Source organism: Macaca nemestrina, chromosome 9 (assembly GCF_043159975.1).
Source record: "Macaca nemestrina isolate mMacNem1 chromosome 9, mMacNem.hap1, whole genome shotgun sequence".
In the NCBI taxonomy this organism is placed as follows: Eukaryota; Metazoa; Chordata; class Mammalia; order Primates; family Cercopithecidae; genus Macaca; species Macaca nemestrina.
Window position 1 is genome coordinate 19,099,271 of NC_092133.1, and position 27,866 is coordinate 19,127,136.

The window sequence follows — 27,866 nt, forward strand, 5'->3', positions numbered from 1 at the left end:
GTAATCCCTGGGATTTCACCTAGATATTTAGGTCAGGAAAATAGCATGATCACATTGTCCATACCCGCAAGGATGAGTGGCAAAAATGGAAAGTACTGTTGGAGATGGGCTGTCCTGGATAGGTGTGCCATTTATTCTATCATAAATATTTCCAAACCAAAGAGATAGAATAGCTCTCTTCAGGAGCGTACTCTCATTTGCAATTGCCTTCAAGGTTAGAGTTTATGTAACCTACATCTCTTAGTACATGTAAAACAAATGCTTTCCCATTTTATCCTCAGAGGGAAAAGAGTTGATCACTGATTTCCTTAAAAGAACCCACAATACACTTAAAGTCCATCATTACCCTGACTTTTTCTTTGGTCTAATCCTATCTACTTTTTTTGAGTGCTCCTTCCGAGCCCTTTTATTATTCCTGTTGCTACCCTGTGATCCCATTCTAGTTTCTTCTCATTCCCCTTAAACCGTGGTGCACTTAACTAGTCACAGTCTTGTTCTCTGTAATCAGGGCCTTCTTAGTATAGCTAAACACAAAGTAGTGCGTAACCCAACCCTATACACAGTACATGTGAATGGAAATTGTTTCTTATGTTGTTGAATTGTGGTCAATTTCAGTTGCTGAAAGAGTTAAGAAGAGCCTTAAGAGACTAGAGCAGTTGGAAGATGAGTGAAGTTTCTACCTTGGCACCACTATTTTGATGTCAATTAAGTAGTTTCAGGGGCAAAGATGGAATTACTGTCTCAAAGTCATGCAGAAACGCCCTTTACCTGATGCTATGCCAGAGGAACTTGGCTCTGGACATAGGGTCCAGACACCAGCCTGATTTAAAGTAGTATGAAATAGAGGGGAAAGAAAAATAATTGTCCATCTCTGTAAGTATTGTGGAAGACATAAAATAAGCATAAGAAGTGGTCTTTGCCTTCAGTAAGCTTGCAGATGAGATGAGGAGACAATCATAGTGACAGTGGATGGAGTATCACAAGAGAACATATTAAAAGCCAGATGTCAATCATTGTTCTGTGTCTCAAGGATGCAGAGCCCTGGGGGACTGGAGGAGGCTGTCAGCTTTGCCATGAGGGTGAATCTGAGAGGGACTGGGAGCCTGGGTGAAGTTGGCATCACCGTGGTGGTGAAAAGAATGTTAGTGGGGTGCTGAGGAGATGGACTGGAGTAAAGTGCTGGTGTTGGGGAAGAGTCAGGTGAATGTTTGGAAGATGTCGGGGGCTTCTATGAAAGATCAAAGCATTTGGCAGAGTGGAGCAGGAAAACCTGTTAATGGAAGCATCATCTTTATCATATTAATTTGGAAGAGGTAAGCAGGGGAGATTGGGCAGTGGAGAAACTAGAGGAAAAGAGCCTATTAGGAGGGATAACAGACCCCATGCTAATGGCTTCCTGTGGTTGCTGGTAAAAAATGGCAATGTATTTGTGCCTTTGTTTTTTATAAGGTCAGTTTATAGACACACATATAGCTATGGCTGGGGATGTCTCTTGTGCCTGGAATTTATAAAAGGCAAAGATACATGACCTTGTATGTATCTGGTCATCTATGTATGTATGATCATGTGTCTGGAGGCTAAAAAAGGGAAAGGAATAATAGAGAATGTAGACTTTAATAAAACTTACATTTGAGTCCAAAATTCAAATGTGTGGCCTAGTTTGAGATGTAATTCCCTGGGGTTGGCAAGGTCGTTTCTATTAAGCATAGCCAGCCATTCATTTCTTCTTGTGCCTATTTTCAGCCCTAATGCCGGATATTAAAGTAATCTGTGCTATGGTAGAAGACTTTAATACTTATTTTTCTGTTATGGGCCAAATCTTAGAAAGCAAAAAGCAAAGTGAGTGAGAATATTTATTTCTGAATGATATCATTGTTTCTTGAGCTGTTTATAATTAATATTGTTTGCACACGATGTTCTACAAGTTAAACAACAAGCTTACTGTGTAGTCAAAGATTTTATTAATAAATAGAGGTTTCAGATGATTTATTTCCAATCAAGGCTCTTTACTTAGTATTGTAAATTCAAACTCTGCATTAAATACAAACTCTCAAATGCCTTGCTGTGGGGCCCGTTTTATCATCTGGTTGAGCTTGTAACTATCATCTTTCCCAGAAATGGTAACTGATTTTGATGTGCATTTAGAAGTTAATGTGAAAAACTCCTAAAATATGTTTTTTGAGGCTTAGTATTTGCTTTCAGAACAATGCATTAGCAAAAGATATTTCTGGTGGGAAGCTGCCCCCTCACATTATTGTTGATGAGTCTCTGCTCGCTATTTTGAGCTCTGGGCTACAGTGGATGGTACTTTTGAGCTGCCGTGTGTGGTACTTTCAGCTACACAGTTCTGGGTTTCAGAGCAAAAATGGATTAACTCAGATCCCACACTGTAATGGAATTTTTGGGTGGTTTGAGAAGACATTGTGTCATAGTCTACTTTTGTATTCTCTAGGAAGATAGGGTTTGATGAATAGACTAACACCTTGGATGAAACAAAACTTTCAAAAAATTTAGTTGGAGGACAGAGGCAGAGGATGGGAAGCATTTGGTATTCGCAGTGTTAATTGAGGTGAAGTGCTTCAGAGTTCTGTACCCTGCGTCTGCTCCAGCCCAGCTCTAGCACTTGACAGCCTAGGAAGGTGCAGGAATGGTATAGTCCCAGGCAGAGTGGAACAGGACTTTCTTTTCTTTTCTTTTTCTTAATTTTGACACATATTTTAGATTCAGTGGGTACATGTGCAGGTTTGCTACATGGGTGTATTGTGTGATGCTGAGGGTTAGGTTCCTATTGAAACCATCACCCAGGTAATGAGCATAGTACCCAATAGGTAGTTTTTCTACCTTTCCCTGCCTGCTCCCCTACCCTTGTATTCCCCAGTGTCCATTGTTCCCATCTTTATGTCCATAGGTACCCACAGTTTAGCTCCCAATTATAAGTGAGAACATGCAGTATTTGGTTTTCTGTTTCTGCATTAGTTCAGTTAGGATAGTGGACTCCAGGTAAATCCATGTTGCTACAGAGGACATGATTTCATTCTCTTATAGCTGCACAGTATTCATGGTGTATATGTACCACATTTTCCTTATTCAGTCTGCCATCGACACGCACTTAGATAGATTCCATGTCTTTGCTATTGTAAATAGGGCTGTAATGAACAGATGAGTACATGTGTCTTTTGGTGGAACAATTTATTTTTCTTAGGCTATATCCCCAGTGATGGTATTGCTGGGTTGAATGGCAGTTCCATTTTTAGTTCTTTGAAAAATCTCCAAACTGCTTTCCACAATGACTTAACAAATTTACATTCCCACCACTATGTGTGTGTGTGTGTGTGTGTGTGTGTGTGTGTGTGTGTGTGTTCCCTTTTCTCCACAACCTTGGAGCATCTGTTTTTTTGTTTGTTTGTTGTTGTTTCTTTTTGACTTTTTAGTAATAGCTGTTTGGACTGATGTGATATGGCATCTTCTTGTGGTTTTGATTTGCATTTCTCTGATGATTAGTGACAGTGAGCATTTTTTTCATATGGCTGTTGGCCTCTTGCATATCTTCTTTTAAGAAGACATGTTTTTTGGCCACTTTTTAATGGAGTTATTTGGTTTTTTTGCTGGTAGAATTAAGTTCCTTATAGATTCTGTATAATAGACTTTTGTTGGATGCACCGTTTGCAAATATTTTCTCCCATTCTGTAGGTTGTCTGTTTACTCTGTTGATAGTTTCTTTTGCTGTGCAGAAGCTCTTTAGTTTAATTAGATCCCACTTGTCAATTTTTGTTTTTGTTGTAATTGCTTTTAAGGAGTTAGTCATAAATTCTTTGCCAAGACCGATGTCCAGAAGGGTATTTCTTAGGTTTTCTTCTAGAATTTTTGTAGTTTTAGGTCTTACCCTTAAGCCTTTAATCTATCTTGAGTTAATTTTTGTATCTGGTGATAGGTAGGGGCCTAGTTTCATTATTCTGCATATGGATAGCCAGTTGTCCCAGCACCATTGATTGAATAGAGAGTCCTTTCCTCCATTGCTTGTTTTTGTCTACTTTGTTGACGATTAGCTGGTAGTAGGTATGTAACTTTATTTCTGGGTTCTCTATTCTGTTCCAGTGGTCTATGTTCTGTTTTTGTACCAGTGCCGTCCTCTTTTGGTTACTGTAGGCTTGTAGTATAGTTTGAAGTCAGATAATGTGATGCCTCTAGCTTTGTTCCTTCTGCTTAGGATTGCTTTGGTTATTCAGGCTCTTTTTTGGTTCCATACGAATTTTAGAATAGATTTTTGTAATTCTATAAAAAATGATGTTGGTAGTTTCATAAGAAGAGCATTGAATCTGTAGATTGCTTTGGGCAGTATGGCCATTTTAACAAGTTTGATTCTTCCAATCCATGAGCATGGAATGTATATTTTGTTTGTTGTGTTATCTGTGATATTTTTCAGCAGTGTTTTGTTCTCCTTGTATACATCTTGAACCTGTTTGGTTAGATGGATTCCTAGGTGTTTTTGTGTGTGTGGTTATTGTAAATGGGATTGCATTCTTGACTTGGTTCTCAGCTTGAACTTTCTTGGTGTGTAGAAATCTATTGATTTTTGTATATTTATTTTGTATCCTGAAACTTTATTGAAATCATTTATCAGTTCTAGGAGTCTTTTGGTGGAGTCTTTAGGGTTTTCCAGGTATAGAATCATATCATCAGCAAAGAGAGACCGTTTGATGACTTTTTTTCCTATTTGGATGCCTTTTATTTCTTTCTCTTGCCTAATTGTTCTGGCTAGGACTTCCAGCTCTATGGAGTGGTGAGAGTTGACATCCTTGTCTTGTTCCAGTTCTTAATGGAAATGCTTCCAGCTTTTGCCTGTTCAGTATGATATTGGCTGTGAGTTTGTCTTAGACAACTCTTATTATTTTGAAGTATGTGGAACAGGATATTGGCCTAAGGGTAAAGTAATACATCTAGAGCACATGGCCCTCATCACTGGAAATGAGGGGGGTGTAAGACAGGTCCCAGAACTTTCATGGGGCAAATTCAGAAGGGCTCCTTGCTGGACGAGTTTTCCTAGGAAAGAGAAGAAAGGACCCACCCAAGGCTACTGGCACCCCAATTAAAATGCTCATGTTGCTCAAAACTGAATTGAAAACATTGATCATGTTTGCTTAGCATCCCTCTGTCTCTTACTGGTGCAAATTGATTAAAACCTGTATGAGAGCAGTAGCACAAGAAAGAGATACTCAGTCTACTGATATGGATGAAGAAAATGTCTTTCACATTTTGCCTCCAAACCTACCACTGGGTAGAGTTTTAGGTATGACCCATTCTCTTAAATGTTTGGCAATATGAACTAGTGGACAGGCAGATGGAGTGTTGCTGCAATGAATTTGTTGAAGCATAAAATGTTACTACTGTTTTTAGAAGGTTGAAGAAATAGTTGCTACTGCAGCCCTGTTCATGCCATTAAAATACTGTTCTGTTTTCACCCTTATTGGACACCCCCATACTTTGTTCCCCTGCTGTTCCATGGTATTTTTACCACATGGGCAGCTCTCGTTACTTTTTAAAAACGATTTCAGCTTTTAAAATATGCCTGTTACTAATTTTGCAACTTTTATATAAAATTTCTTGGATGTACATGTTCTTCTTCAGTAGTTGATTGTATTCAGTGGTTTCTAGAGAATGAATTCCGGAGCATAGCATCCACAAGGCACAGGACTTTTTGTAGCCAGGCTTTGGTGTTGGCAAAACAGGGCAGGATTCAGTTGGGACCTTGAGTGGGGAATGTTTTTTTTTTTTTTTTTTTTTTTTTTTTGAGACGGAGTCTCGCTCTGTCACCCAGGCTGGAGTGCAGTGGCCAGATCTCAGCTCACTGCAAGCTCCGCCTCCCGGGTTCCCGCCATTCTCCTGCCTCAGCCTCCCGAGTAGCTGGGACCACAGGCGCCGCCACCTCGCCCGGCTAATTTTTTGTGTTTTTAGTAGAGACGGGGTTTCGCCGTGTTAGCCAGGATGGTCTCGATCTCCTGACCTAGTGATCTGCCCGTCTCGGCCTCCCAAAGTGCTGGGATTACAGGCTTGAGCCACCGCGCCCGGCCGGGGAATGTTTTAAATAATTGATCAGAAGAAAGCAATTAATCTCTTTCACTAGAAGCCCTATTTTTTAATAAAAGGAATCTATGCTTTTCCCTGGGTGTATGTTAACTGTCAGCTAAAGACTAATGGAGCACCCAAAGTAAAAATCTAAATATACCCTACTGAAGTTTGACCTTACTAATTGAGTTGTTTATGATCATTTAGATGTGAACGTTTTGCTTTGTACCATCAGTGAAGAGTATTTGCTAAGTTGTTAATACCAAACAAACCAAAGCTTTTGTAAAAAAAAAAAAAAAAAAAAAAAAAAAAAAAAAAAAAAAAAATTAATGTTCACCTTTAGATATTTTTGGTTAAAAAGAGTAATGCCTTTGTCAAAGTATAATTTTCAAATAGTATAGGACTCATACAAATCTGGGATGAGCATGTATCAAAGATTCATTCAACTTATTAATGACAGAACCAGCAGGATGTTAAAGTTGGTTCCAAGGAGAAATAAAGTTGGGTTGGCTGGGTGCAGTGATTCATGCCTATCATCCCAGCACTTTGCGAGGCCAAGGCAGGAAGATCACTTGAGGCTGAGAGTTCAAGACCAGCCTGTGTAACATAGCAAGCAACCAGCCTGCCTATACAAAAAATTAAAAATTAGCTAGGCATGGTGGCACACGCCTGTAGTCCTAGGCTACTTGGGAGGCTGAGGCAGGAGGTTTTCTTGCACCCAGGAGTTGAAGGCTGCAGTGAGCTATGATCATGCCACTATACTCCGGGCTGGACAACAGAGTAAGACCTTGTCATGTATATATATATAAAATTGAAGGAGTGGGTTATAAAGACATTCAGAAAGGAATGTCAGAATAAGATGGCTGCGCTAGAGGTAAAACTGATTCATGGTTCAACATGATGATAAAACCAGACAGAAGTCATCTGGATCTCTACAGGACAAGAATAAAAAGTTAACATTAACTTCTAAAGTCTGGGCCTTTCAACAATAGGAAAGGGCTTGTCCAACACAGATCTAGTCCCCCCCCGGATAATGAAATAATCCTTGCATGAGCTGTTAAATAATGCCCCAGTACGACATTTAAAGAACATGCCTTCTTCCCTTTACCTTGTTTACAAGTTTTGGATAATTTTTCTTAACATTACTGTTACTAAAGATGAACTTCTATTTATATGAGGAACCTAGAGGAGTTAAATTCATAGAGATAGAACGTAGAATGGGGTTGCCCAGGGCTGGAGGAAGAGGGAACAGGGATTTTAATGGGTACAGAGTTTCAGTTTTGCAAGATGAAAAGAGTTCTGTGGATGGATAGCAGTGATGTTTGCACAACAATGTGAATTTACCTAATGCCACTGACCTATACATTTAAAAATGAGTAAGATGGTAATTTTTTTGCTATATGCATTTCGTCACAATTAAAAATAAAATTACAAAATGGACTGACACATGGGTATATGAAGAAAAAATTAATAATTCTTTACCCTCCTGAGAGAACCAATTTAATGGTTCTGTTTATGTTAACTCACTTTTCCTAGTTCATAAAAACATAACTAGACTTATCTAAAAATGGGATTTCTAAAATTGTTTACTCTGTGACATTTGTTCTTTTCTCTTAACAATATATCACAGACAGATCAATGACTGCAACCTAGAGGGCTGTCAATATCCACAATCCAGAGGGCTAAACTCATTCTTTTTAATAGCAGCTCCATAGACTGGACATAGCATAATTTATTCAACTGTTTTTCTACTAATGAAAGTTTAGATTGTTTCCTGTTGTTTTTCTTTTCCTGCCAATACAAATGTTGTTAAAAAAAATTGTTTTACTACAGCAGAGCCGTAGGCCAGGTTTTGAGTAGTGACAGCAAGAAGGCAGAGGAGGGAATGGATCAAAGAAACACCTCATTGGGTCAAGAGCAGTGTCTCACACCTGTAATAACGGCACTTTGGGAGGCCAAGGTGGGCGAATCACCTGTGATCAGAAATTCGAGACCAGCCTGGCCAACATGATGAAACCCCGTCTCTACTAAAAGTACAAAAATTAGCCAGGCATGGTGGCAGGGACCTGTAATCCCAGCTACTCGGGAGGCTGGGACAGGAGAATCGCTTGAACCCAGGAGGCAGAGGTTGCAGTTAGCCAAGATTGTGCCACTGCACTCCAGCCTGGGCAATAAAGAGTGAAACTCCATCTCAAAAAAACAAAAAACAAACAAACAAAAGGCCAGGCGCAGTGGCTCACGCCTGTAATCCCAGCACTTTGGGAGGCTGAGGCGGGCGGATCACAAGGTCAGGAGATCGAGACCATCCTGGCTAAACATGGTGAAACCCTGTCTCTACTAAAAATACAAAAAATTAGCCGGGTGAGAATGGCGTGAACCCGGGAGGTGGACCTTGCAGTAAGCCGAGATAGTGCCACTGCGCTCCAGCCTGAGTGACATAGTTAAAAAAAAAAAAACAAGAAAGAAAAGAAAAGAAAGAAAGAAAAACACCTCCTTGGGGGAAATGGGGAAATGGGTTGGATTTGGATTTGGGTCCAGTTGAAGATGTTGGTGTTGGCTGGGCATGGTGGCTCATGCCTGTAATCCCAGCACTTTGGGAGGCCAAGGTGGGCAGATTGCCTGAGGTTAGGAATTCGACACCAGTCTGACCAACATGGTGAAACCCCATCTCTATTAAAAATACAAAATTAGCCAGGCATGGTGGTACATGCCTGTAATCCCAGCTACTCGGGAGACTGAGGCAGGAGAATCTTGCTTAAACCGGGGAGGTAGAGGTTGTAGTGAGTCGAGTTTCTGCCATTGCACTCCAGCCTGGGCAAGAAGAGCGAAACTCCATCTCAAAACAAACAAACAAAAACAGAGAATGTTGATGTTGGAGGTTGGATGCAGCTACCATTTTGATGAGAAAGGGAATAGAGAAAGAATAGCAGAAGGTTTTATGGGAGATGGCAGAGAAACTGTGAGGAAAGGGTGTGTTTGGAAAATGCCAGGTTTAAGATAGGCATGGGTTCTGCCTGTGCCCAGCACACAGGCAGATTTAGTAGATTGAAACAAATCAGGCTCTAAAACTTGGGGAAGACATCACCAAGAGAGATCATTGATTTGAGCATCCCTCGCATAAAGTCATAGTTGAGGCTGTGAGAGTGGATGAGATCTGTTCCCAGGGAGGCCTTACATCTTAGTGGGAGGAGATGGCACCCATGGGAGTGACCTGCATTTAGGGGCCTGGCTGCTGAGCCTGAGAAGGAGTAGACAGAGGAGAAACAGGAAAGTAAAGCCTGGGGCGGCAAGAGAGGGAAGAGTCTGAAATGATATGACAGCTGGTCCATTCTCAGGAAATGTAATAATGTTAAGTATCTTTTAGGTACTGGCATCATAGGCTCCCCTTCTCACTGCTTGTTGTATATGCCTTTAAGAACACCTGCCTCTGGGAGTCGCATCAAACACTGGTTTCCTTGTATAAACCACCAGAAATAATGGTATGGTTTGGTAAGCCACCTTGAGCACTACTTTGAATTCAAGGAAAAAGGCAAATCAAATCATAATAGGCACAGTTTGAATGTAGCTTGGCATCTCTCAATAGTTGTAAGAATTCATTTTTTAAGGCTATGTTATGTTCACAGAAACTAGGACTTTATTAATAAAGGATACTATATGTCAATTTCACAAAACCATGTAATCTGGAAAAGGTTACAGAGAGGTGCCCTAAGAAAGCAATAAATACAAAGAATTTCTAAAACGTTTAGAATTAGCTTTGAAACGATCTCAATCTATTTTTGTGTATTGCCACCAGATTACCCTATTGACACTAGATCTTTGTATAAAGACTCTGCATTTTTAAGCCGTAATTGACTGGAGGAGAGAATTTAGGGAATTACCAGTAGTCCGAATACATTGTTTTGTTGCTTCTCAGGGCTTTGAGAAATCCAAAGTTTGGAAAAATAACTGAGTCGTTAGAACTTGATGTCACTGAGGAGTGAAATCCGTGGGAACCTGCCAAATTTCAGGGAGGATTCAATTTATTTCAAACGTTGTGTTTCCTGTTTTATATTAGATACAATTAGTTTCCTGAAGAATCAAAAGAAGACTCTCACCCCTCAAATACCTTGCCATCTTGTAGAAAAATCAGATCTGCACATAGACAGATATTGAAGAAAACACTCTAAGGTTCTGTGACCCTCTACCCCTAGACTCCCTATTGTTGCTGAAGGAATTTGCAATCTGCAATGAGGCCAGTCCACACATGGGTTCCCCTGACCCACAGGACTCATCTGGGGAGGAAGAAGCAGGTGGGAGAATAGTGGAGGCAGAGGAGAGGTTGGCAGGTGAGAGGAGGCAGGTGGTGAATGAGCTGTTTTCCAGATACTATGATCACAGGAGTATTTATAGGGTGGTCAGTTTCAGGCGTGATGGACTTAGGCCATAATCTTGGGTTACTTAATTGTAAATTGCAGAGAAGAAGGTCATAGCTGTGGAGTGTTGATCTAAACAAAGACCAATGAATCCACAATGGAAAACTTGTTTGTGGGTTCCATGTCACCTTGAATGTCTTCCGTGGCTTATAGTCAGTGAAGAGTCCTGACTGAAGGTGGGGGGGGTGTCGTGACTTTCATCAGAACCTTACTGTTGCTCAGCCCTAGTTCATCTAGATGCATTAAGGAGTCATGGGAACTAAGCAGATGAACCCTGGGAGCATTCGAGCAGGTCCTTAGGAAAGCAATTTACTGATTTAACTCACCTTGTCCCCAACCCAACTGAATACCAAATAATCAAGAGGAATCCTGGATTCTTTGCCTAAGGAATTATAAATTGGAATCAGCTGACCTTGGGGAAAGCGAGGTTAAGGTCAGAGATTTCCAGCTTGGGCTGTTGCTTCTCAGCCATTTGTCAGAGAGAGAGATTTATTGTCAGGGACTGCTTTAGGCTTTATTTGCAGACAAGTTGTTGTGACCTGCTCTGGTCTTGTCTGAACACGTAGACCAGGCCCAAGCTCCCACTGCCTGTTTGCACCATCTCCCTAATCCACAGCTGCACAGTCGGAAAGAGATGCCAAAATCCAGACACAATAAAGCATCCAAATGACAGGTCTTTCCTCTTTTGCCTGTTCATTTTTTACCTCCCTATAATATATGAATAATTGGCTTATTCTGTTTACTGCACAAAGAGAAAATGAAAGGTCTGAATTTTTCATAGCAGTGGGAAAGTAGTTCCAGAGTGTGAAAAAATATAGCTACTGGAAATTTCAGCTACTGCCTTTGGTATAATGGAAATTTATTACTCAACTCCGTAACAATCTTGGCCCAAACCATGCAGTTGTGTGGGCAGGCAGTGGGCACCCTTCCTAAATAGCACACTGCCAGGGACACCTTTGCTCATATTTGAGACAGCCCGAACCAAGGGTATCTTTCTATCAAAGACTGTTTGATTATCTCAGAATTTTAGACATGTCACAAAAGCCATTGAGACCTAGCCAGTGGATTTTACTTGTATGAGATATTGCATAGCTCCCAAGGGGAGGGTCAAAGCCCAATAATAAATAGCTCTTTGTACCAGTCCCCTCCCTAGCCCCAAACCATTGAGATCATAGGGTAAGCAACCAGTTAGTACTCAGGCGAAGGCAGTGCTGCCCGGCAGTGTGGCAGATGATGACCAGATGTGAACTTGTCATCTACAGTGTGTGGCTGTGACCTGGCACAAGGAGGCTTCTTCATAAAGAACGGAGAGTATCTCTGCACCCTGGACTACCAGCGGATGTACGGGACACGCTGCCATGGCTGTGGGGAGTTCGTGGAGGGCGAAGTGGTGACCGCTCTGGGCAAGACCTACCATCCCAATTGCTTTGCTTGTACCATCTGCAAGTAAGTGAGCCTATCTTTCCAAAGCCTCCAGCTTCCTTCAGCAGAGAATGCTGGTTTGGGCTGTTAAAGCTTGGATTATATACCTTTTGTCTTCAGTAGCACATAGTCTTGTCCTTAGATTTCTTTCTTACTGTACTATCAGTCCTAGTAAAAAAGTAGATTAGTTGGAAACCATATGTGTGATGTCCTCTACAAAGTAATATGACTGATTTTTAGTAGATTGAAACTAATTCTGAAAGCAGCTCCGGGTCTCAAAACATTTTGGAGCAATAAAAACATCAAGGGGAAATGGCATAACTGCTTAGAAGGATAAAGCTTATTTGGAAGTATAAATTCCTAGGCATGTGTGTATGTTTAAAATGGTCTCTTTCATTATAATAGGGGGTGGCAAACTGTGTCCCATGGGCTGAATTAGGCCCGATACCTGTTTTTGTGGATAAAGTTCTACTGGAATGCAGCCACTCCCACTTGTTGTGTGTGGCCTATAGCTGCTTCCGCACTGCAACAGCAGAGTTGAGTTGTTGCGACAGAGACCATATGGTCCACAAAGTCTTAAAAAATGTACGATCTCATCTTTGGTGAAAATATTTGCCAACCCCTGCTCTCTACATGTGTGTCATCTACCAAGGTTGTATCTTAACTGTGCAAACCAGCTTGATTTAAAATGATCAGTCAGGCTGGGCGTGGTGGCTCACCCTAATAATCCCAGCACTTTGGGAGGCCGAGGCAGGTGGATCACCTGAGGTCAGGAGTTTGAGACCAGCCTGGTCAACATGGTGAAACCCTGTCTCTACTAAAACTACAAACAAAATTAGCCAGGCGAGGTGGCTGGTGCCTGTAATCTCAGCTGCTTGTGAGGCTGAGGCAGGAGAATTGCTTGAACCCAGGAGGCGGAGGTTGCAGTGAGCCGAGATGGTGCCACTGCACTTCAGTTTGGGTGACAGAGCAAGACTCCATCTCAAAAAAATAGAAATGTAATAATAAAATGATCAGATATAACAGAAGAAAACTATGTGAAGTGTGAATAGGAAAACGTGGGGCTTTTTGTGGTTTTTGTGTTTTGAGGTCTGCATGTTATAAAACTTAAGATAGGTTTGATTCCTATAACTAGGAGACTCACCACCAAGGGTCAGCTGCTTTATTGATCAATTCTAATTTGGCAGTTTTGCAATCCAGTGCCTTTTCAAGTGGTGATCTATTTGCTATGCCTTCTAAAAACCCCAGTTCAGAGGAGACATGTTGCCGGTTTTTCAGCATTTTATGTTTCTAAGCCAGAGAAATGTAAGCTCTAGAATGGAAGATTCAATATTGTATAATTAATTAACAAGATAATACTGATAAATAAATCATAATAAGACACAAACATTCATAATAAAATTATTTAAATAACTATAGCTATGTGTTAGCTCATTTCTCCGTTTCATTTTTAAAAAATCATAATTTAAAAATTCTGGATGAATGAACTGAATATTTTTCTGTATTTAATCAAAAGCAAAGTTCTGCCCTGATTTTTACCTTTTCAGGCTGTGGCGCACAGCCTGGTTAAGAGTCCCAGGCTGGCATGGAGCTCCAAGTCCTAGTCTTACTTCCCAGGGTGAATTGAGACCTGTGTGATTTAGCTTTTTCAAGACAGTTGCCTCCGCCTTAGAATGAGAAGCTGTGAACTAGATGCGAGCGATTTTTCAAGCCTCGCTCATCACTGGAATCTCCTGGATGGGTGGGAGTGGACTAGAGGTGGGAGTCTCTCTAAAAAGATCAATGTTTAGCTTATTTTTCCACCAAAACCTGCATGCTAATTTAGTAGTTTCTGGAGGGTTCTCATGTATGATGTCACTCAGCCAGGTTGGAAGTCCCTGTTTCCAGTAAACTCTAAGAGCCCTTCTGATGCTGACCCTGAGAGGTCGTTGCTTTGAAGTTGATATAATGATAGACAAAGATTTATTGACTATCTTCCTGTCCCTGGACATTTGAGCCAGCAAAGGAGCACTTACTACTACTGCCTCTACTGCTGCTGAATGACAATGATTCTGCCTGAATTGGGGGCCTCCTTTTTAGCTGAGAAGTTATATTCATACAGAAGTTAATTTCACCCTCTTAGCAATTCTTTGAAGGGAATCAGGAGTTAATATTTCTATTTATGAGTCACTTTGAGGCTCACCGTTTAAGGGACATTCCCAAGTTAATGTTAGAACTCAGGTTTTCTAACTCTAAATCCAAGTCTCTTTCTATTATAAACATTCATGCAAATAAAAGAAGGAAGTTGTCCAGTATGGGTACAGGATATAGGGAGGGAGGAAATTCCTGAAAAGGGCCATTACAAAGCAACAAAACCCACACTTCAGAAGGCCCAGCCCAAGTTGAGAATCGAACTCTGGCTTGTCCCTTAGAGGATCCACGTGGAACTCGGGTCTAAAAAAATAAGCTTGGATGGGAAGGAAGGCTTGGGCTTGGGTGGGGTAAGCGAGGTGCCTCTGGGTATGCAACAGGTAAAGGGCACTTATTCTCAGGGTCAGTCACGGAGCACGAGGGCCTATTTAAACATTGTGTCCAGGTCCACTCCTGGCCTGGTTGGAGGCCACAGAACCTGTGCGTGTTGTGTTGAGTGGATCCTTAACTTCCTGACTCCCTCCTTACAGAACAGATTTAAGACTTGTTCAGGTTTAGCTAATGAGTGTGAAGCAGTAGGGCTACTGGCATCCAGCAGACAGTGATTTTTGATTCTTAAAAATAAAGCAAGTTCTAAGTTGGTGGATGCCATCTGCACCTGCCTATGGCTTGATCCCCCTAGTTGGTCAATCCAGGCACGTCACTTCACCTCTCCAAGCCTACACTGTACTGCAGAAAGTGACACAGCACCACAAGTGGAGAGGACACCACCTCTCCTCGGGACTTCTAAAATGTAAGAGTGTAAGAATCTAAAACTCTCCATGATGACTGGAGCCAGTCACATTTGTGGGGTTAAGTCCAAATTTACCTATATGTTGTTTATTACAGTTAATTGCCAATTGTTAGGCTACTGAGGGGCAACTTAAAGGGAATGTAACAGCCGTGGAAATAAAAACGAATGTCAAAAAGCTGGTACTTGCTCTTAAGTATTTGCTTCTGACTCAGATTTGCGGTGATGTTCAGCTTGTGAGTTTCACATTTCCTAATTGACAGCATCACACATTTGAAAAATCACGTTGATGAAGATTATTGCCACATGGGCCAAGGGCAAGTGCGTGGGCATGGAAACTGTCGTTGATGTCTTCATGTCATTGATGTCTTTAAAACTGATGTCATTGATGTCTTTAAAAAAGTCATTGATGACTTTTTTAAAAGGCTGGTGACCTGGGAGAAGAAACTGATCATCTACATGCAGAAGGCAATATTTTTGCAAAATATGCTGCTATTGATGAATACCTACTATGAAGAGAAATTGTCTTTCTGAAAAGAAGCTAATATGAATTCTTAAACAGATATTTACAGCCTGGGCCGGGTGCAGTGGCTCAAGCCTGTAATCCCAGCACTTTGGGAGGCCGAGACGGGTGGATCACGGGGTCAGGAGATCGAGACCATCCTGGCTAACACAGTGAAACCCCGTCTCTACTAAAAAATACAAAAAAAAAAAAACAAACTAGCTGGGTGAGGTGGCGGGCGCCTGTAGTCCCAGCTACTCGGGAGGCTGAGGCAGGAGAATGGCGTGAATCCGGGAGGCAGAGCTTGCAGTGAGCTGAGATCCGGCCACTGCACTCCAGCCTGGGCGACAGAGGGAGACTCCGTCTCAAAAAAAAAAAAAAAAAAAAAAAAAATTTACAGCCTGTCCCGTTTCTCCCAGTTTATTTATTATTTTTATTTTATTTTTTTTTTTTTTTGAGGCGGAGTCTCGCTCTGTCGCCCAGGCTGGAGTGCAGTGGCGCGATCTCGGCTCACTGCAAGCTCCGCCTCCCGGGTTCCCGCCATTCTCCTGCCTCAGCCTCCCGAGTAGCTGGGACTACAGGCGCCGCCACCACGCCCGGCTAATTTTTTTGTATTTTTAGTGGAGACGGGGTTTCATTGTGTTAGCCAGGATGGTCTCGATCTCCTGACCTCGTGATCCGCCCGTCTCGGCCTCCCAAAGTGCTGGGATTACAGGCTTGAGCCACCGCGCCCGGCCTTTTCTCCCAGTTTAAAAGGGACTGGGTCTCCAGCACCCTGAAACATTCAGTTCACCCATGTAGATGTCCAGCACAAAGTCTAATTCTGCATAATCATCACAGAGGTCTAGGCACGGTCCCAGGGAACTGAAAGACCTACTGCTTACTGCTTGACCGGTAGCCAGGTCTTCTGGGGTGGGGCCTTAAGCTTCACTGGGAATTCATGGTATTTAAAGTATTTTTTCATGAAGGACTTTCCATTTGGAAACTTACTGTTCTGTGTGCCCTGCTAGATGACTTGCTGGAACATCCCTTCACTAATGGAGGTAAATCATTCCATTTTACTACCTGGTTGCCCTTAGAACTAGTACATTCCCCTTTCTTCTCAAAATGAGGCACATTTATTTGTTTGGACTATCTCCAGCTGGCTGGGTTGGTTATGACTGCATTTCAGACATGTTGGCTGCTGCTTCTCCAAGAAATAAATGGGCACGGGAGGGCAACAAGCAGAAGGAGTAAGGAAAAGGAATGAAATTGCTGCAATAACCTTGAGGGCGATGTCTTTCTGCCTCCAGACGCCCGTTTCCACCCGGAGACCGAGTCACATTCAATGGGAGAGACTGCCTTTGTCAACTCTGTGCACAGCCGATGTCATCCAGTCCGAAAGAAACCACCTTCTCCAGCAGTAAGTGCCCCGGTGACCCACTGACATGAATACCTGTGCAGTCCAGAGGTAGCTCAGGCAGGTGCCTTCCTTTTTGAGAAACCTGTTAGCTGGAAATGAGAATCATCTATCTACTTGAATAGATATTTCTCCAAAGATGAGATTAAAATGACCAACAAGTACATGAAAAGGTACTCAATATTATCAGTCATCAGAGAAATGCAAATCAAAACAATCAGAAGATACCAACTATACCTGTTAAGATAACTATTATAAAAAAGACAGGATATGACGAGCGTCAGCCAAGGTGTGGAGAAAAGGGAGCCCTTGAACACTGTTGGTAGGAAGGTAGATTATTAATGTAGACATTATGGAAAGCAGCATGGAGGTTTCTAAAGAAATTAAGAATAGGCCAGGTGTGGTGGCTCATGCCTGTAATCCCAGCACTTTGGGAGGCTGAGGTGGGAGGATTGCTTGAGCTTCATTTAAAAACAGCCTGGGCAACATGATGAAATCCCGTCTCTACAACAAATGCAAAAAGTAGCTGGGTATGATAGTACATGTCTGTAGTCTCAGCTACTTGGGAGCTTGGGAGGCTGAGATGGGAGGATGGCTTGAGCCTGGGAGGTGAAGGTTGAGATTTCAGTGAGCTGAGATTGCACCACTGCACTCCAGCCTGTGTGACAAAGCTAGACCATCTCCAAAAAAAAAAAAAAAAAAAACCCGAAAAATAGACTGCCATGTGACCCAGAAATTCCTTTGCATACACAAAAATATTTAATATGTGAAAAAGATTAAAGTAGGAATAAAATTAAAGCAGAATAAAAGAGCTACATTTATATTGGGCAGAGAAGGCATCTCTCAAATATGACACCTAAGGAGAGATTTGAAGAAAGTGTGGGAACAAGCTGCACATATATCCGCGGACTTGTCATTATTTACAAGGTCTTGTCTGACCTGTCAGAATCCATAGAGAACCTACTTACCCCAAAATAAAAATGTGGCCAATTGCACCATTTCTTCTGGAAAATAACATCGAGTAGGTCAGTTAATACACATTTTAAGTTGATGCATTATGAACTGTGGGCACCAAGCAAGGAAACTCTACTCCCATCTCTTTCCTGGGACATTAGGAAGTGAACTAGAAGTTTGCCGTGGTTTCTGTGGCTTTTGCCAATCCTTGGAAGATTTGGAATAAACCTCTTTAAGCTCTTAAGTGAGTCTGAATACGTAAGAATGATATAAACCACTTCTGCACCAGAGAAATTCAGTGCAATTTATAATAGTGATTCCAACTCTTCCTATTAAAGTAGAAATCTTATACTTATTAAAAATAAGAATGTTCCGACTAAAGCATTTGCATAAAAATTGGATTTTGACCATTGGGAGGAAAGAAGAAAATACACATATTAGCGCATGTTATTCAGCACACATGACCGGATCCTTGGCATGTGAATTTATGTGACCTGCCAACAAATAACAGCAGCTTGAATAGGATGACAGCTACAAAGCAAGGCACCATCCTAGACCCCTTGTAGGGTTTCAAGTCCTTCACCATTCTTGCTACCCTGCCCCAAATGCAAGAGATACAGTTAGCCTCAGGTCACTGGGACGGTAACCTCGAGTGGGAATCATCACCCCATTATTTGGGAGGGCTTGCTTTGAAAGTACATTACCAAAAACTTTGAAGGAATCTTGTCTAGTTAATGAAAAGAGCCCCTGTAATCCCAGCACTTTGAGAAGCTGAGACGGACAGATCACGAGGTCAGGAGTTCGAGACTAGCCTGTCCAACATGGTGAAACCCTATCTCTGCTAAAAATACAAAAATTAGCTGAGTGTGGTGGTGGGCACCTGTAATCCCAGCTACTTGGGAGGCTGAGGCAGGAGAATCCCTTGAAACTGGAAGGCGGAGGTTGCAGTGAGCTGAGATCACGCCACTACACTCCAGCCTGGGCAACAAGAGCAAAACTCAATCTCAAAAAAGAAAAAGAAAAAGAGGCTTTTATAATTTTTATGAGTTCCAGAATACGGTGATAGCTGGAACAGAGAATCATGTCCTCAAGGCCTATCATGGGATTGACTGTGTCCTCATTGTGAAGTCCTTTAGTCCAACTATGTTTTTTGATAGGTGGGGAAATTGAGGCCCATGGGTGTATTTAAGATCACATAAGCTATCTAGTAAGATAGGGTCAGATGCACATCTTTTGGCTCCTGGTTTTTTGCTTGCTCTCTCTTTCTGTTTTAAATCTAATGCTCTTCATTTTTTGGTTTAAGAAATAGAAGCATGATATCTTTTAAGGCTTCCAACCCTCTCTGGCTGTGTAATTTGGGAACATGTTTCCTAGTCACTGTTCTACCAAAATGTTAATTCTAATTTTTATTAAATTACTTTATATTTTCTGTTTTTAGATGACATACATGTTATATACACGTAAATGAAAATTATAAACATAAAAATATAATCTAACTCAAAGCCATTGCATGTTTAATATTAGATTTAACCATCATTGCTTATGTGCAAATTGTTGGGCCAAGTCGTATTTTCTCCTTTGCTTCCAATGGATGAAATCCCATTTCTATGCAACTGCTTTGGTCAGGACATCTTTATTTTTAACAAGTATTTGTCTATTTAAATAAATACTCTAAAGGCATTTATGGGGTATGTGGGTGTCTATAAAAAAGAAAGCTCTTTTACATGGATACACACTTGCAAATTACCCAGACTAGACAGGTACACAAATATTAGAGCAATGGGAATTTCTGGCAAGTTTCAGAAATTCATGGGAGCATAATTAGAAAATACTTGTTTGCTATTTGTGACTCTTCAATAATTGCCCTATACTTTAAAACTAGCCTGTGTGGCTTTAGTTCCTTTTTTATGACTTTTTAAATTTTTGTAATGTTTTTAAAAAATTCCAGGGTACATGTGCGGGCTGTGCAGGTTTGTTACATGGGTAAGCGTGTGCTGTGGTGGTTTGCTGCACCTATCAACCCATCACCTAGGTATGAAGCCCAGCATGCCGTGGCTCTTCTCCCTTTTTAAACTTAGTAAAGCTTCCTAAGTGGAAGTAGAAAGTAGCCTTTTTAAAGTGTGAATCTCCCTTGCTAATGTTCACAGAGTCGGCGAAATCTACCAGACAGCCAAGGCCGAGGTCCTCTTTTTCCTTTGAAATATTCTGTTCAGAAATGAGCGTGCTCTTCTGAACCACAGTTTTATTTCACATTCTGTGACTGGTTTCCCATAATCTCTAAATAGGAGAGGAAGACAGCAGATAGGTAGAGAAATACAAGCAAAGTGGATGGAGTGGATGTTTATATGAAAGAGTCTCTGACCTTATTGAGGAAAGATGCAGCCTTTTTCTTCCAGCTGCTCAGCAGCTGCCACATCTGTATTGTTCTGCTTTAGGAAGAGCTCCCACTGGAGTGCTCTGTTCAGTGCTTCCTCCACCTTGCAGTAACTCTTCTAATCTTGATATCTATTTTATTTTCCTCATCAAGCACTCACATAGTCCTTATGATACATCAGGTACTGTGTAACTGGTTTACATTATTAACTCATTTAATCCACATAACAATCCTATAGCTTGGCACTAATACTATCCCCTTTTCAGACAAGAAGAAACAAAGGGCCATAGAGGTTAAATAATTTGCCCAAGGTCCCACAGACAGTATCAGAGCTGGGATCTAAACCCAGGCGATCTGGCTCCTGATGCCGTGTTCCTGTCCCTGATATTTCTTTGATGGTGTAAGTATCACTCTCTGATTTTCAAAGATGTGACTGCTGAGCCTTGGAGCAGTGGCGTATTCATCTGCAGATTATCCAGGTGCCCTGACTCCAAGAGCTGTGCACTTTCTACATGTCACAGCAGCTTCCCTTCAATCTTATATGAAGTTTTGGTGAATGGAAACCACCAGAAAGTTTTTGTTTTTGTTTTTGAGACAGGGTCTCACTTCGTCGCCCAGGCTGGAGTGCAGTGGTATGATCCTGGCTCATTGCAACCTCTGCCTCCCAGGTTCAAGCGATTCTCCTGCCTCAGCCTGCTGAGTAGCTGGGATTATAGACATGTACTGCCACACCTGGCTAAGTTTTGTATTTTTAGTAGAGATGGGGTTTCACCATGTTGGCCAGGCTGGTCTCTAACTCCTGACCTCAAGTGATTTGCCCACCTCAGCCTCCCAAAGTGCTGAGATTACAGGTGTGAGCCACCATGCCCGGCCAGAACCGTTAGGAAGTTATTCATAGAAGCAAACAACTTCAATGAAAGATTATTGCCTTGAATTATTTAAAACTGTTGCTGCATCCAGACTACTGCAATTTCAATCCAACAAGCAATAAACATTACATGAAAGCAAGATAGTAGTGAAAGTTAGCACACAGGGTTTTGATGAACATTAACTAGATTATTTTATTAGCTGATTCATACTTTTTAAAAAATATATTATGTCCAGAAGACATGCTTTACCAGAAGGTTAAGTATAATCTTCGACAGCTTCATTCCACTCCCTTCTTTATGTATTTACCAATAATGGAAAGAGGGGCTGGATTCCCATGGGTTAAGGAGTGATGTCAGAGAAAGTCTGTGTGTGGCAACTGAGAGTGTAGGGAATCGGGTTTGGGTTGTCATTTCCTGCAGAGCTCTTATGTATTTCAGACATCTGAGCAGGAGTGGGCTGCTGTCTACAGTCACACTTTCCATGTCAAAGGGTGTCTGACTAGTGTCTGATAGCATGTGGGTTTGCGGGGATTGACAAGATGAACACCCACACAAACACATGCAAACTCATCTTTCTCTTTTCCCTCCTCTGTGTGCAGCATCATTATTCCAACTGCAATTGGAACTCCTACAGGTATCAGGACAAATGCTCTAGTTGGACTGAATTGAAATCATTTCAGCAGGGTGCAGTGGCTCACGCCTATAATCCCAGCACTTTGGGAGACCGAGGCGCGCAGTTCACAAGGTCAGGAGATCGAGACCATCCTGGCTAACATAGAGAAACCCCATCTCTACTAAAAATACAAAAATTAGCCGGGCGTGGTGTCGGGCGTCTGTAGTCCCAGCTACTCGGGAGGCTGAGGTAGGAGGATGGCGTGAACCCGGGAGGCGGAGCTTGCAGTGAGCCAAGATAGCGCCGCTGCACTCCAGCTTGGGTGACAGATCGAGACTGTCTCAAAAAAAAAAAAGAAAAAGAAATTTCAGATAAAGCATCACGTGCATGATGTTTCCAAAGGGGAAGCAGACATTTCCAATTATTTTACTTTTCTATTTAGTCCAGTAGCCTTTAATATATGCGAGATAACTTTCTTTTATCTTTATGTTCTCTCTAAAAAAATATCATTGTCAGGTTGAGTGATAACTGTCCGCCAAGGGAGCATAGGGAAGATCTGCCCTGGTTTCTGAGTGCCTAGGGTCAGGTCCTGGCTCTTCCACTTACCAGCAACCTCTTTACTTCCCCATCCTCCACTTCCTCATCTGTGAAATGGGATGGTCATAGATCCCTACATTGTAGGATTACATGAGTAAATGCAGTGCTGTGTACTTATGAAACAGCAATTTACTGTTCAGGCATTGATTTCTGAATTTTCTTGGAGAGCAGTTCCCACATTTTGTGACTCTGCCTTTGTCACTCTGCTGGTCATGACAGCTGCCTTTCTCTGCTCATTTGATATTTTCTACCAGTATAAAAACTGACAGGCAGGAATGCATCCACACATGTAGCACATGGATTGTTGGAGTTTGACTCATAATGATGAGTTTTTATGACAGCATCTCCAAAAACAGATCTGCCTCCCCTTCTTTAGACACATTCTCCTTGTAGGATACAATGGCAGAGGAGGCCTGGCAGGGAACTGCTGAAGAGTAGGGGTTCTGGACAAGTTCTTGGCTGGTTCTAATTCCAGCTTTAGCACTTAAAGGATATGTGGCCTTGAGAAATCAATCTTTCTATGTCTCTGTTTCTTTGCCTATACAATGGGAAACAATAGTAGTTCCTTTCTCATAGTGTTGTTGTGACGATTAATAAAAATGGAGTGCTTAGAAGATTGATGACACTTAGGAAGTACATACGTGTTGGCCATTATTCTTTAAGGAAGTTGTGAGCCTAGAACTTGAGGCTAGAGATACTCAGGACCAGAAAAGAAAGAAAGAAAGAAGGGAAGGGGAGGGGAGGGGAGGGCAGGGGAGAGGAGGGGCACAGCATAATGGTTGACAATTGGGCTCTGCATTTCAGAGTGCCTGGGTCTGAACCCTGATCCTACCTCTTCCTAGTTGTGTAGGGTTGGGCAAGTCATTTGATATCTTAGAAACTCTGTGCCCTCGTCTATAAATGGAAAATCTCTGCTTCAAAGAGTTGTTATGATGGCCACATGAGATACTTCATGGAAGGGCAGTCTAAATGGGGAGAGGGGACCTGTAAAACCCATGTAGGAGGCTGGGTGCGGTGGCTCACGCCTATAATCCCAGCACTTTGGGAGGCTGAGGTGGGTGGATCATGAGGTCAGGTGTTAGAAAGACTAAAGCCTGGCCATTATGGTGAAACCTCATCTCTACTAAAAAAAAAAAAAAAAAAAAAATAGAAACATTAATCGGGCGTGCTTGTGCACGCCGGTAGTCCCAGCTACTCAGGAAGCTAAGGGAAGAGAACCACCTGAACCCGGGAGGCGGAGGTTGCAGTGAGCCGAGACCATGCCACTACACTCCAGCCTGGGTGACAGAGCAAGACTCAGTCTCAAAAAACAAACAAACAAACAAACAAAAAACTCATGCATGAGGAAACCCACCCAGAACAAAGACTGTTACTGTGTGTCTTGAGAAGTGAAATTGGAAGATAGAGCAATGAGGCCAGGTCCAGGGAGGCCTGGAGGAGTTTGGCCACATGGAGTTCCTGAGGATCATTTTAACCTAGAGGATGACCAGATGAAAACAATGTTCTAGAAAGACTAAGGTGGTGATGGAGAGAGTGATATGTAAAATCACTGATTTTGGATCAGGGATCAAGGTTGGGGGGACCATTGATTGTAGTTACTGGTAATGGCTGTGGGAAAAGATGAGGAAGGTAAATGAAAGTCTCATGTTTGTAAAGATCTAGGATGCTATTCCTCATTCAACAAACATCTCATTGAGCATCTGCTATGTTCCAGGCATTGTTCTAGGCACCAGCTAAATTTTTTTTTTTTTTTTTTTTTTTTTTTTGAGACGGAGCCTCTCTCTGTTGCCCAGGCTGGAGTGCAGTGGTGCAATCTTGGCTCACTGCAACTTCCGCCTGCCAGGTTCAGGTGATTCTCCCACATCAGCCTCCCAAGTAGCCAGGACTGCAGGCATGTGTCACCACGACTGGCTAATTTTTCTTTTTCTTTTTTTTTTTTTGTATTTTTTGTAGAGACAGTGTTTCACTATGTTGGCCAGGCTAGTCTCAAACTCCTGACCTCAAATGATGGACCCACCTCAGCCTCCCAAAGTGCTGGGATTACAGGCATTAGCCAAATTCTCTATTACATACTTAACATATTATATTACTGTTATACATTTGTCACAACTAAGAAAACTGCCATTGGCACATCACGAATTGCATTTTAATTGTTTACATGCGTGCCCACCTCCACTACCAAGAAAATGAAAACTGTCTGTCTTTCTTATACAAGGCCTAGCACTTACAGTCCTAGATAAAAGTTCCGGAAATTGAATCAAAGCTTTCTCTCTCTCTAGACAAGGCTAATTACAGTCTTCTCGTTTTAAGTATTCATTGAAAAACAGCACACATATTACAGAAACATACAAAAGAGATAAAGATCACCTGAAATCCCATCACCAAGAGGTGACCTCTGTTAACATTTTGGTGAACATTCTTCTGAATGTCGCTCTAAGTGCTACAGACATGTATACAGTTTTACATAACTTCTTTCCATAGTATTTTGTTTGCATGTCTTCTTTTCCAAAATCATGTATTCTTCTGAGTGTCACAAAAAAGGCTGAAACCCTTAAATTTACTTGGGTCGCTTGGCAATGGGGTGAGCTCAGGTGTGTCCTGGCAAAGCTGTACTTTGATTTCCATTATAGCAATATTAGCATATAGCCCTGTTACCTCCTGGTATATTTCTCTCTCTGAACAGACCATCAGCTACTGAATGGTAAGGACTGGTTTTTTTGTGTGTTTGGGGTTTTTTTTTTTTTTTTTGGCTTTTATGAATAGCACTGTGCACCTAGCAAGCATATACATGTTCATTTAGTGAGTGAATTGATACCATCCCAGGAGAGCCTTTGAGGGAGTAAATCTCAGCTCCCAGGTCTGAATGGTGAGGTCCGATTGCTGTTTGAATGAAGATGCAGTTTGCGTGCATGAGAAGTAAGGTATACTGGCATGTTTAAACTCTCTGTCATTTTCTCTTCTCACTCACGAGTGTTTTCCCTTACTTAACAGCAGGGGAAGCAGTTATTGCTTCCGATAAATTTGTTGATAACAGAATCAAAACATGTTTTTAAGAAAAGGTAGAGGTGTCAGGGAATGAATCTCCTCAGCTTTGAGTATAACACTGGAGAGCAGCTATACTTCTCTGAACATAGAGGGAGCCAGCCCCTGACCTGGAAGAGGGGTGACCTGTGTGATAGTTTCAATGTTGTTCTACTGGATATTGAGAGAGGTGTTGAGAGGCTTTGGAATCTTACATAGTAGCCAAAGGTTCATTGCAGAGACAAGGTATAGTGCAAAGAGGAACAATAATATTCAGATTTTTCCTACTAAAATCTGTAGCAATTATGACCCAGACATCAAGATCCCAGAGTGATCCATCTTTTCCCTCATCCTGAGCCTGGATTATCTAAGTTTCAAGAAAGGAAGAAAAGTTCCTGCTTTATAGGGAATGAGTACAACTCAGGGATTAATTTAAAAGTGCTTTCAGTGGGTGGAAAGTTAGCGGCATTTTGTTATTTGCTGTTTTTGTTTCAGCAGTTATGGGTCCTACATGATAAAGCCCACATCTAAAAACTTATCAAAAGAACCGGAATTTCAGTAGTTGGAACAGCAGTCATTTCCCAATTTAATTTTCATTTTTAAGTAGCAGTAAAAATCTAGCTGTTTAAAAGCACTGCTTTGCATATCTATAACTGTATATTTACACAGATTGTTTCTGGAAGGATATTTGAGCAATTGCTATTAGTAGTTGCCTCTAGGAAGGGAAAGAAAGGACTGGGTGGAAAGAGACAGGGAGAGAAGGAAAATGATTTTTGGTGTATTTTTCACCCTATGATTTTACCTATTTAAAAGCAAAGTCTATTAAAAATAAAACAATGTTCATTTTTCAGAATAAAATAAAAGACTCGTTCCAAAGTCTTGCTAGCGCCTGCCCTTGCCGTGACCTTCAGCTGTGTGTGTATTAAGTGACAGCTCACGTGATGAAAGTACTGAAAGTGACATTCTGCCCCTTCTTTTCTTCTCCCTATCTTTGGAATAGAGTAAATGAGCTGAGGTTTGCTAATGAGTACGGATCTGAGAAGCTGACGTAGAACTCAAGTACGATTTCCTCTTTGGCCAGAGCCCAGGTATGCTAGGTGAACACAGCCAGTTAAAGATTTATCATAAACCTCTTCACCAGGTTCAAGTTTACACCTGTATTAGGGAAATCAGCTCAAGAGCAAATTTTCTGGAAACAATTTTATTTTTATTGAGGGGAAATTCACATGGCATAAAACTGACCATTTTAAAGTGAACGTTTCAGTGGTCTTTAGTGCATTCACTACAAATGTGCTTTTGTACAACCATCCCCTCTATCTAGTTCCAAAACATTTTCATCACCCCAAAAGAAAACTCCTGTACCCATTAGGCAGTTACTCCCCTCCCCGCCACTTTTTCCCAGTCCCTAGAAACTACCAATCTGCTTTCTGTCTCTATGGATTTGCCTATTCTGGATATTTTATATGAATGGAGTTATATACTATTAGCATTTTGTGTCTGGCTTCTTTATTTAGTATCATGATTTTTAAGGTTGATCCAGTTTGTACCATTTGTCAGTGCAGTTGTGTTGCTCAACAACAGGGATTCGTGCTGACAAATGCATCATTAGGTGATGTTGTCGTTGTGTGAACCTCATAGGGGGTACTACACAAACCTAGATGGTATAGCTTACTACTAACACCGAGGCTATATGGCATAGCCTGTTGCTCCTAGGCTACAAACCTGTATAGCATGTGACTATACTGAATTCTGTAGGCAGTTGTAACACGGTAAGTGTTTGAGTGTCTAAACATATCTAAACGTAGAAAAGGTCATGTATTGTGCTTCATGTTATGGAGGCTACAGTGTCACTAGGCAACAGAAATTTTTCAGCTCTGTTGCAATCTTATGGGACCACCGTCATGTATGCAGTCTGTCATTGACCCAAACATCATTCTGTGGCGCATGACTGTACTTCATTTCTTTTGTGGCTGAATAATGTTACATTGTATGGCTATATCACATTCTGTTTAGCCATTCATCTGTTAATGGGCATTTAGGTCATTCCCATCTTGGGCTATTATGAATAGTTCTGCAAAGAACATTCATGTATGAATATTTGAGTACTTGTTTTTAATCCTTTTGCATCTTGGTACATTTTAAGGGGTGTTTGATAAGAATGATCCCAAATCTTGGAAGCAGTGGTGGCCAGTTTTCTTAACCCCTCCCAGAAATTACTGGGCCGGTACCCAGTAGTATTTATGTCATGGCAGGCTATGGCATGGGCACCATTGAATGGCCTTAGGTGACAGCTGGTAGCAGAGTTCATCTGGTGCCTTTCCTCCTCTCTTGTTTGCTTTCTCTCCCACTCTTAGATTCTTCCCTTTTTCTACTGCTTTTCTTCTGCTATTGCTGGCCGTAATTTGAACAGAGGACCATATGGCCGTTGCTTAGCCTGCTGGTAGAAATTTACCTCAGATTTGCCAAACTCTCCAGAAAAAAGAGTATGAACAGTGCTGAGAACACAGGCTTCAAGCTTCAGCCATGTTAGTTCTGTCTTCCTGCAAAAAGATACAAAGTCCTTTGTGGCTCAGGGATCACATAATGTTTGCAAGGCATGTCTGGATTATATTTTGTAAGCAGAAGGGAGAACTGCTCCAAGCTCACAGAGAAGGACTGGTAGAGCCATGTGCTAGGTGCGTGGTCACTTGCCCTGCCCTGAGGGAGACCCCAAGGTGAGC

General features: G+C 41.7%; 1 protein-coding gene across 21 annotated transcripts in view; it reads left to right on the forward strand.

The window, feature by feature from the left end:
* LOC105467111 (actin binding LIM protein 1) overlaps positions 1-27,866 on the forward strand; it is a 389,869-nt gene that overhangs the window by 231,576 nt on the left and 130,427 nt on the right. For all 21 annotated transcript variants that reach the window (XM_024788343.2, XM_071069075.1, XM_024788338.2 and 18 more), the window contains exons 3-4: positions 11,738-11,921; positions 16,612-16,721. In XM_024788343.2, the coding sequence (XP_024644111.2) occupies positions 11,815-11,921; positions 16,612-16,721 (217 nt within the window). In that variant the 5' untranslated portion in view covers positions 11,738-11,814. The remainder of the gene's footprint in view (positions 1-11,737; positions 11,922-16,611; positions 16,722-27,866) is intronic.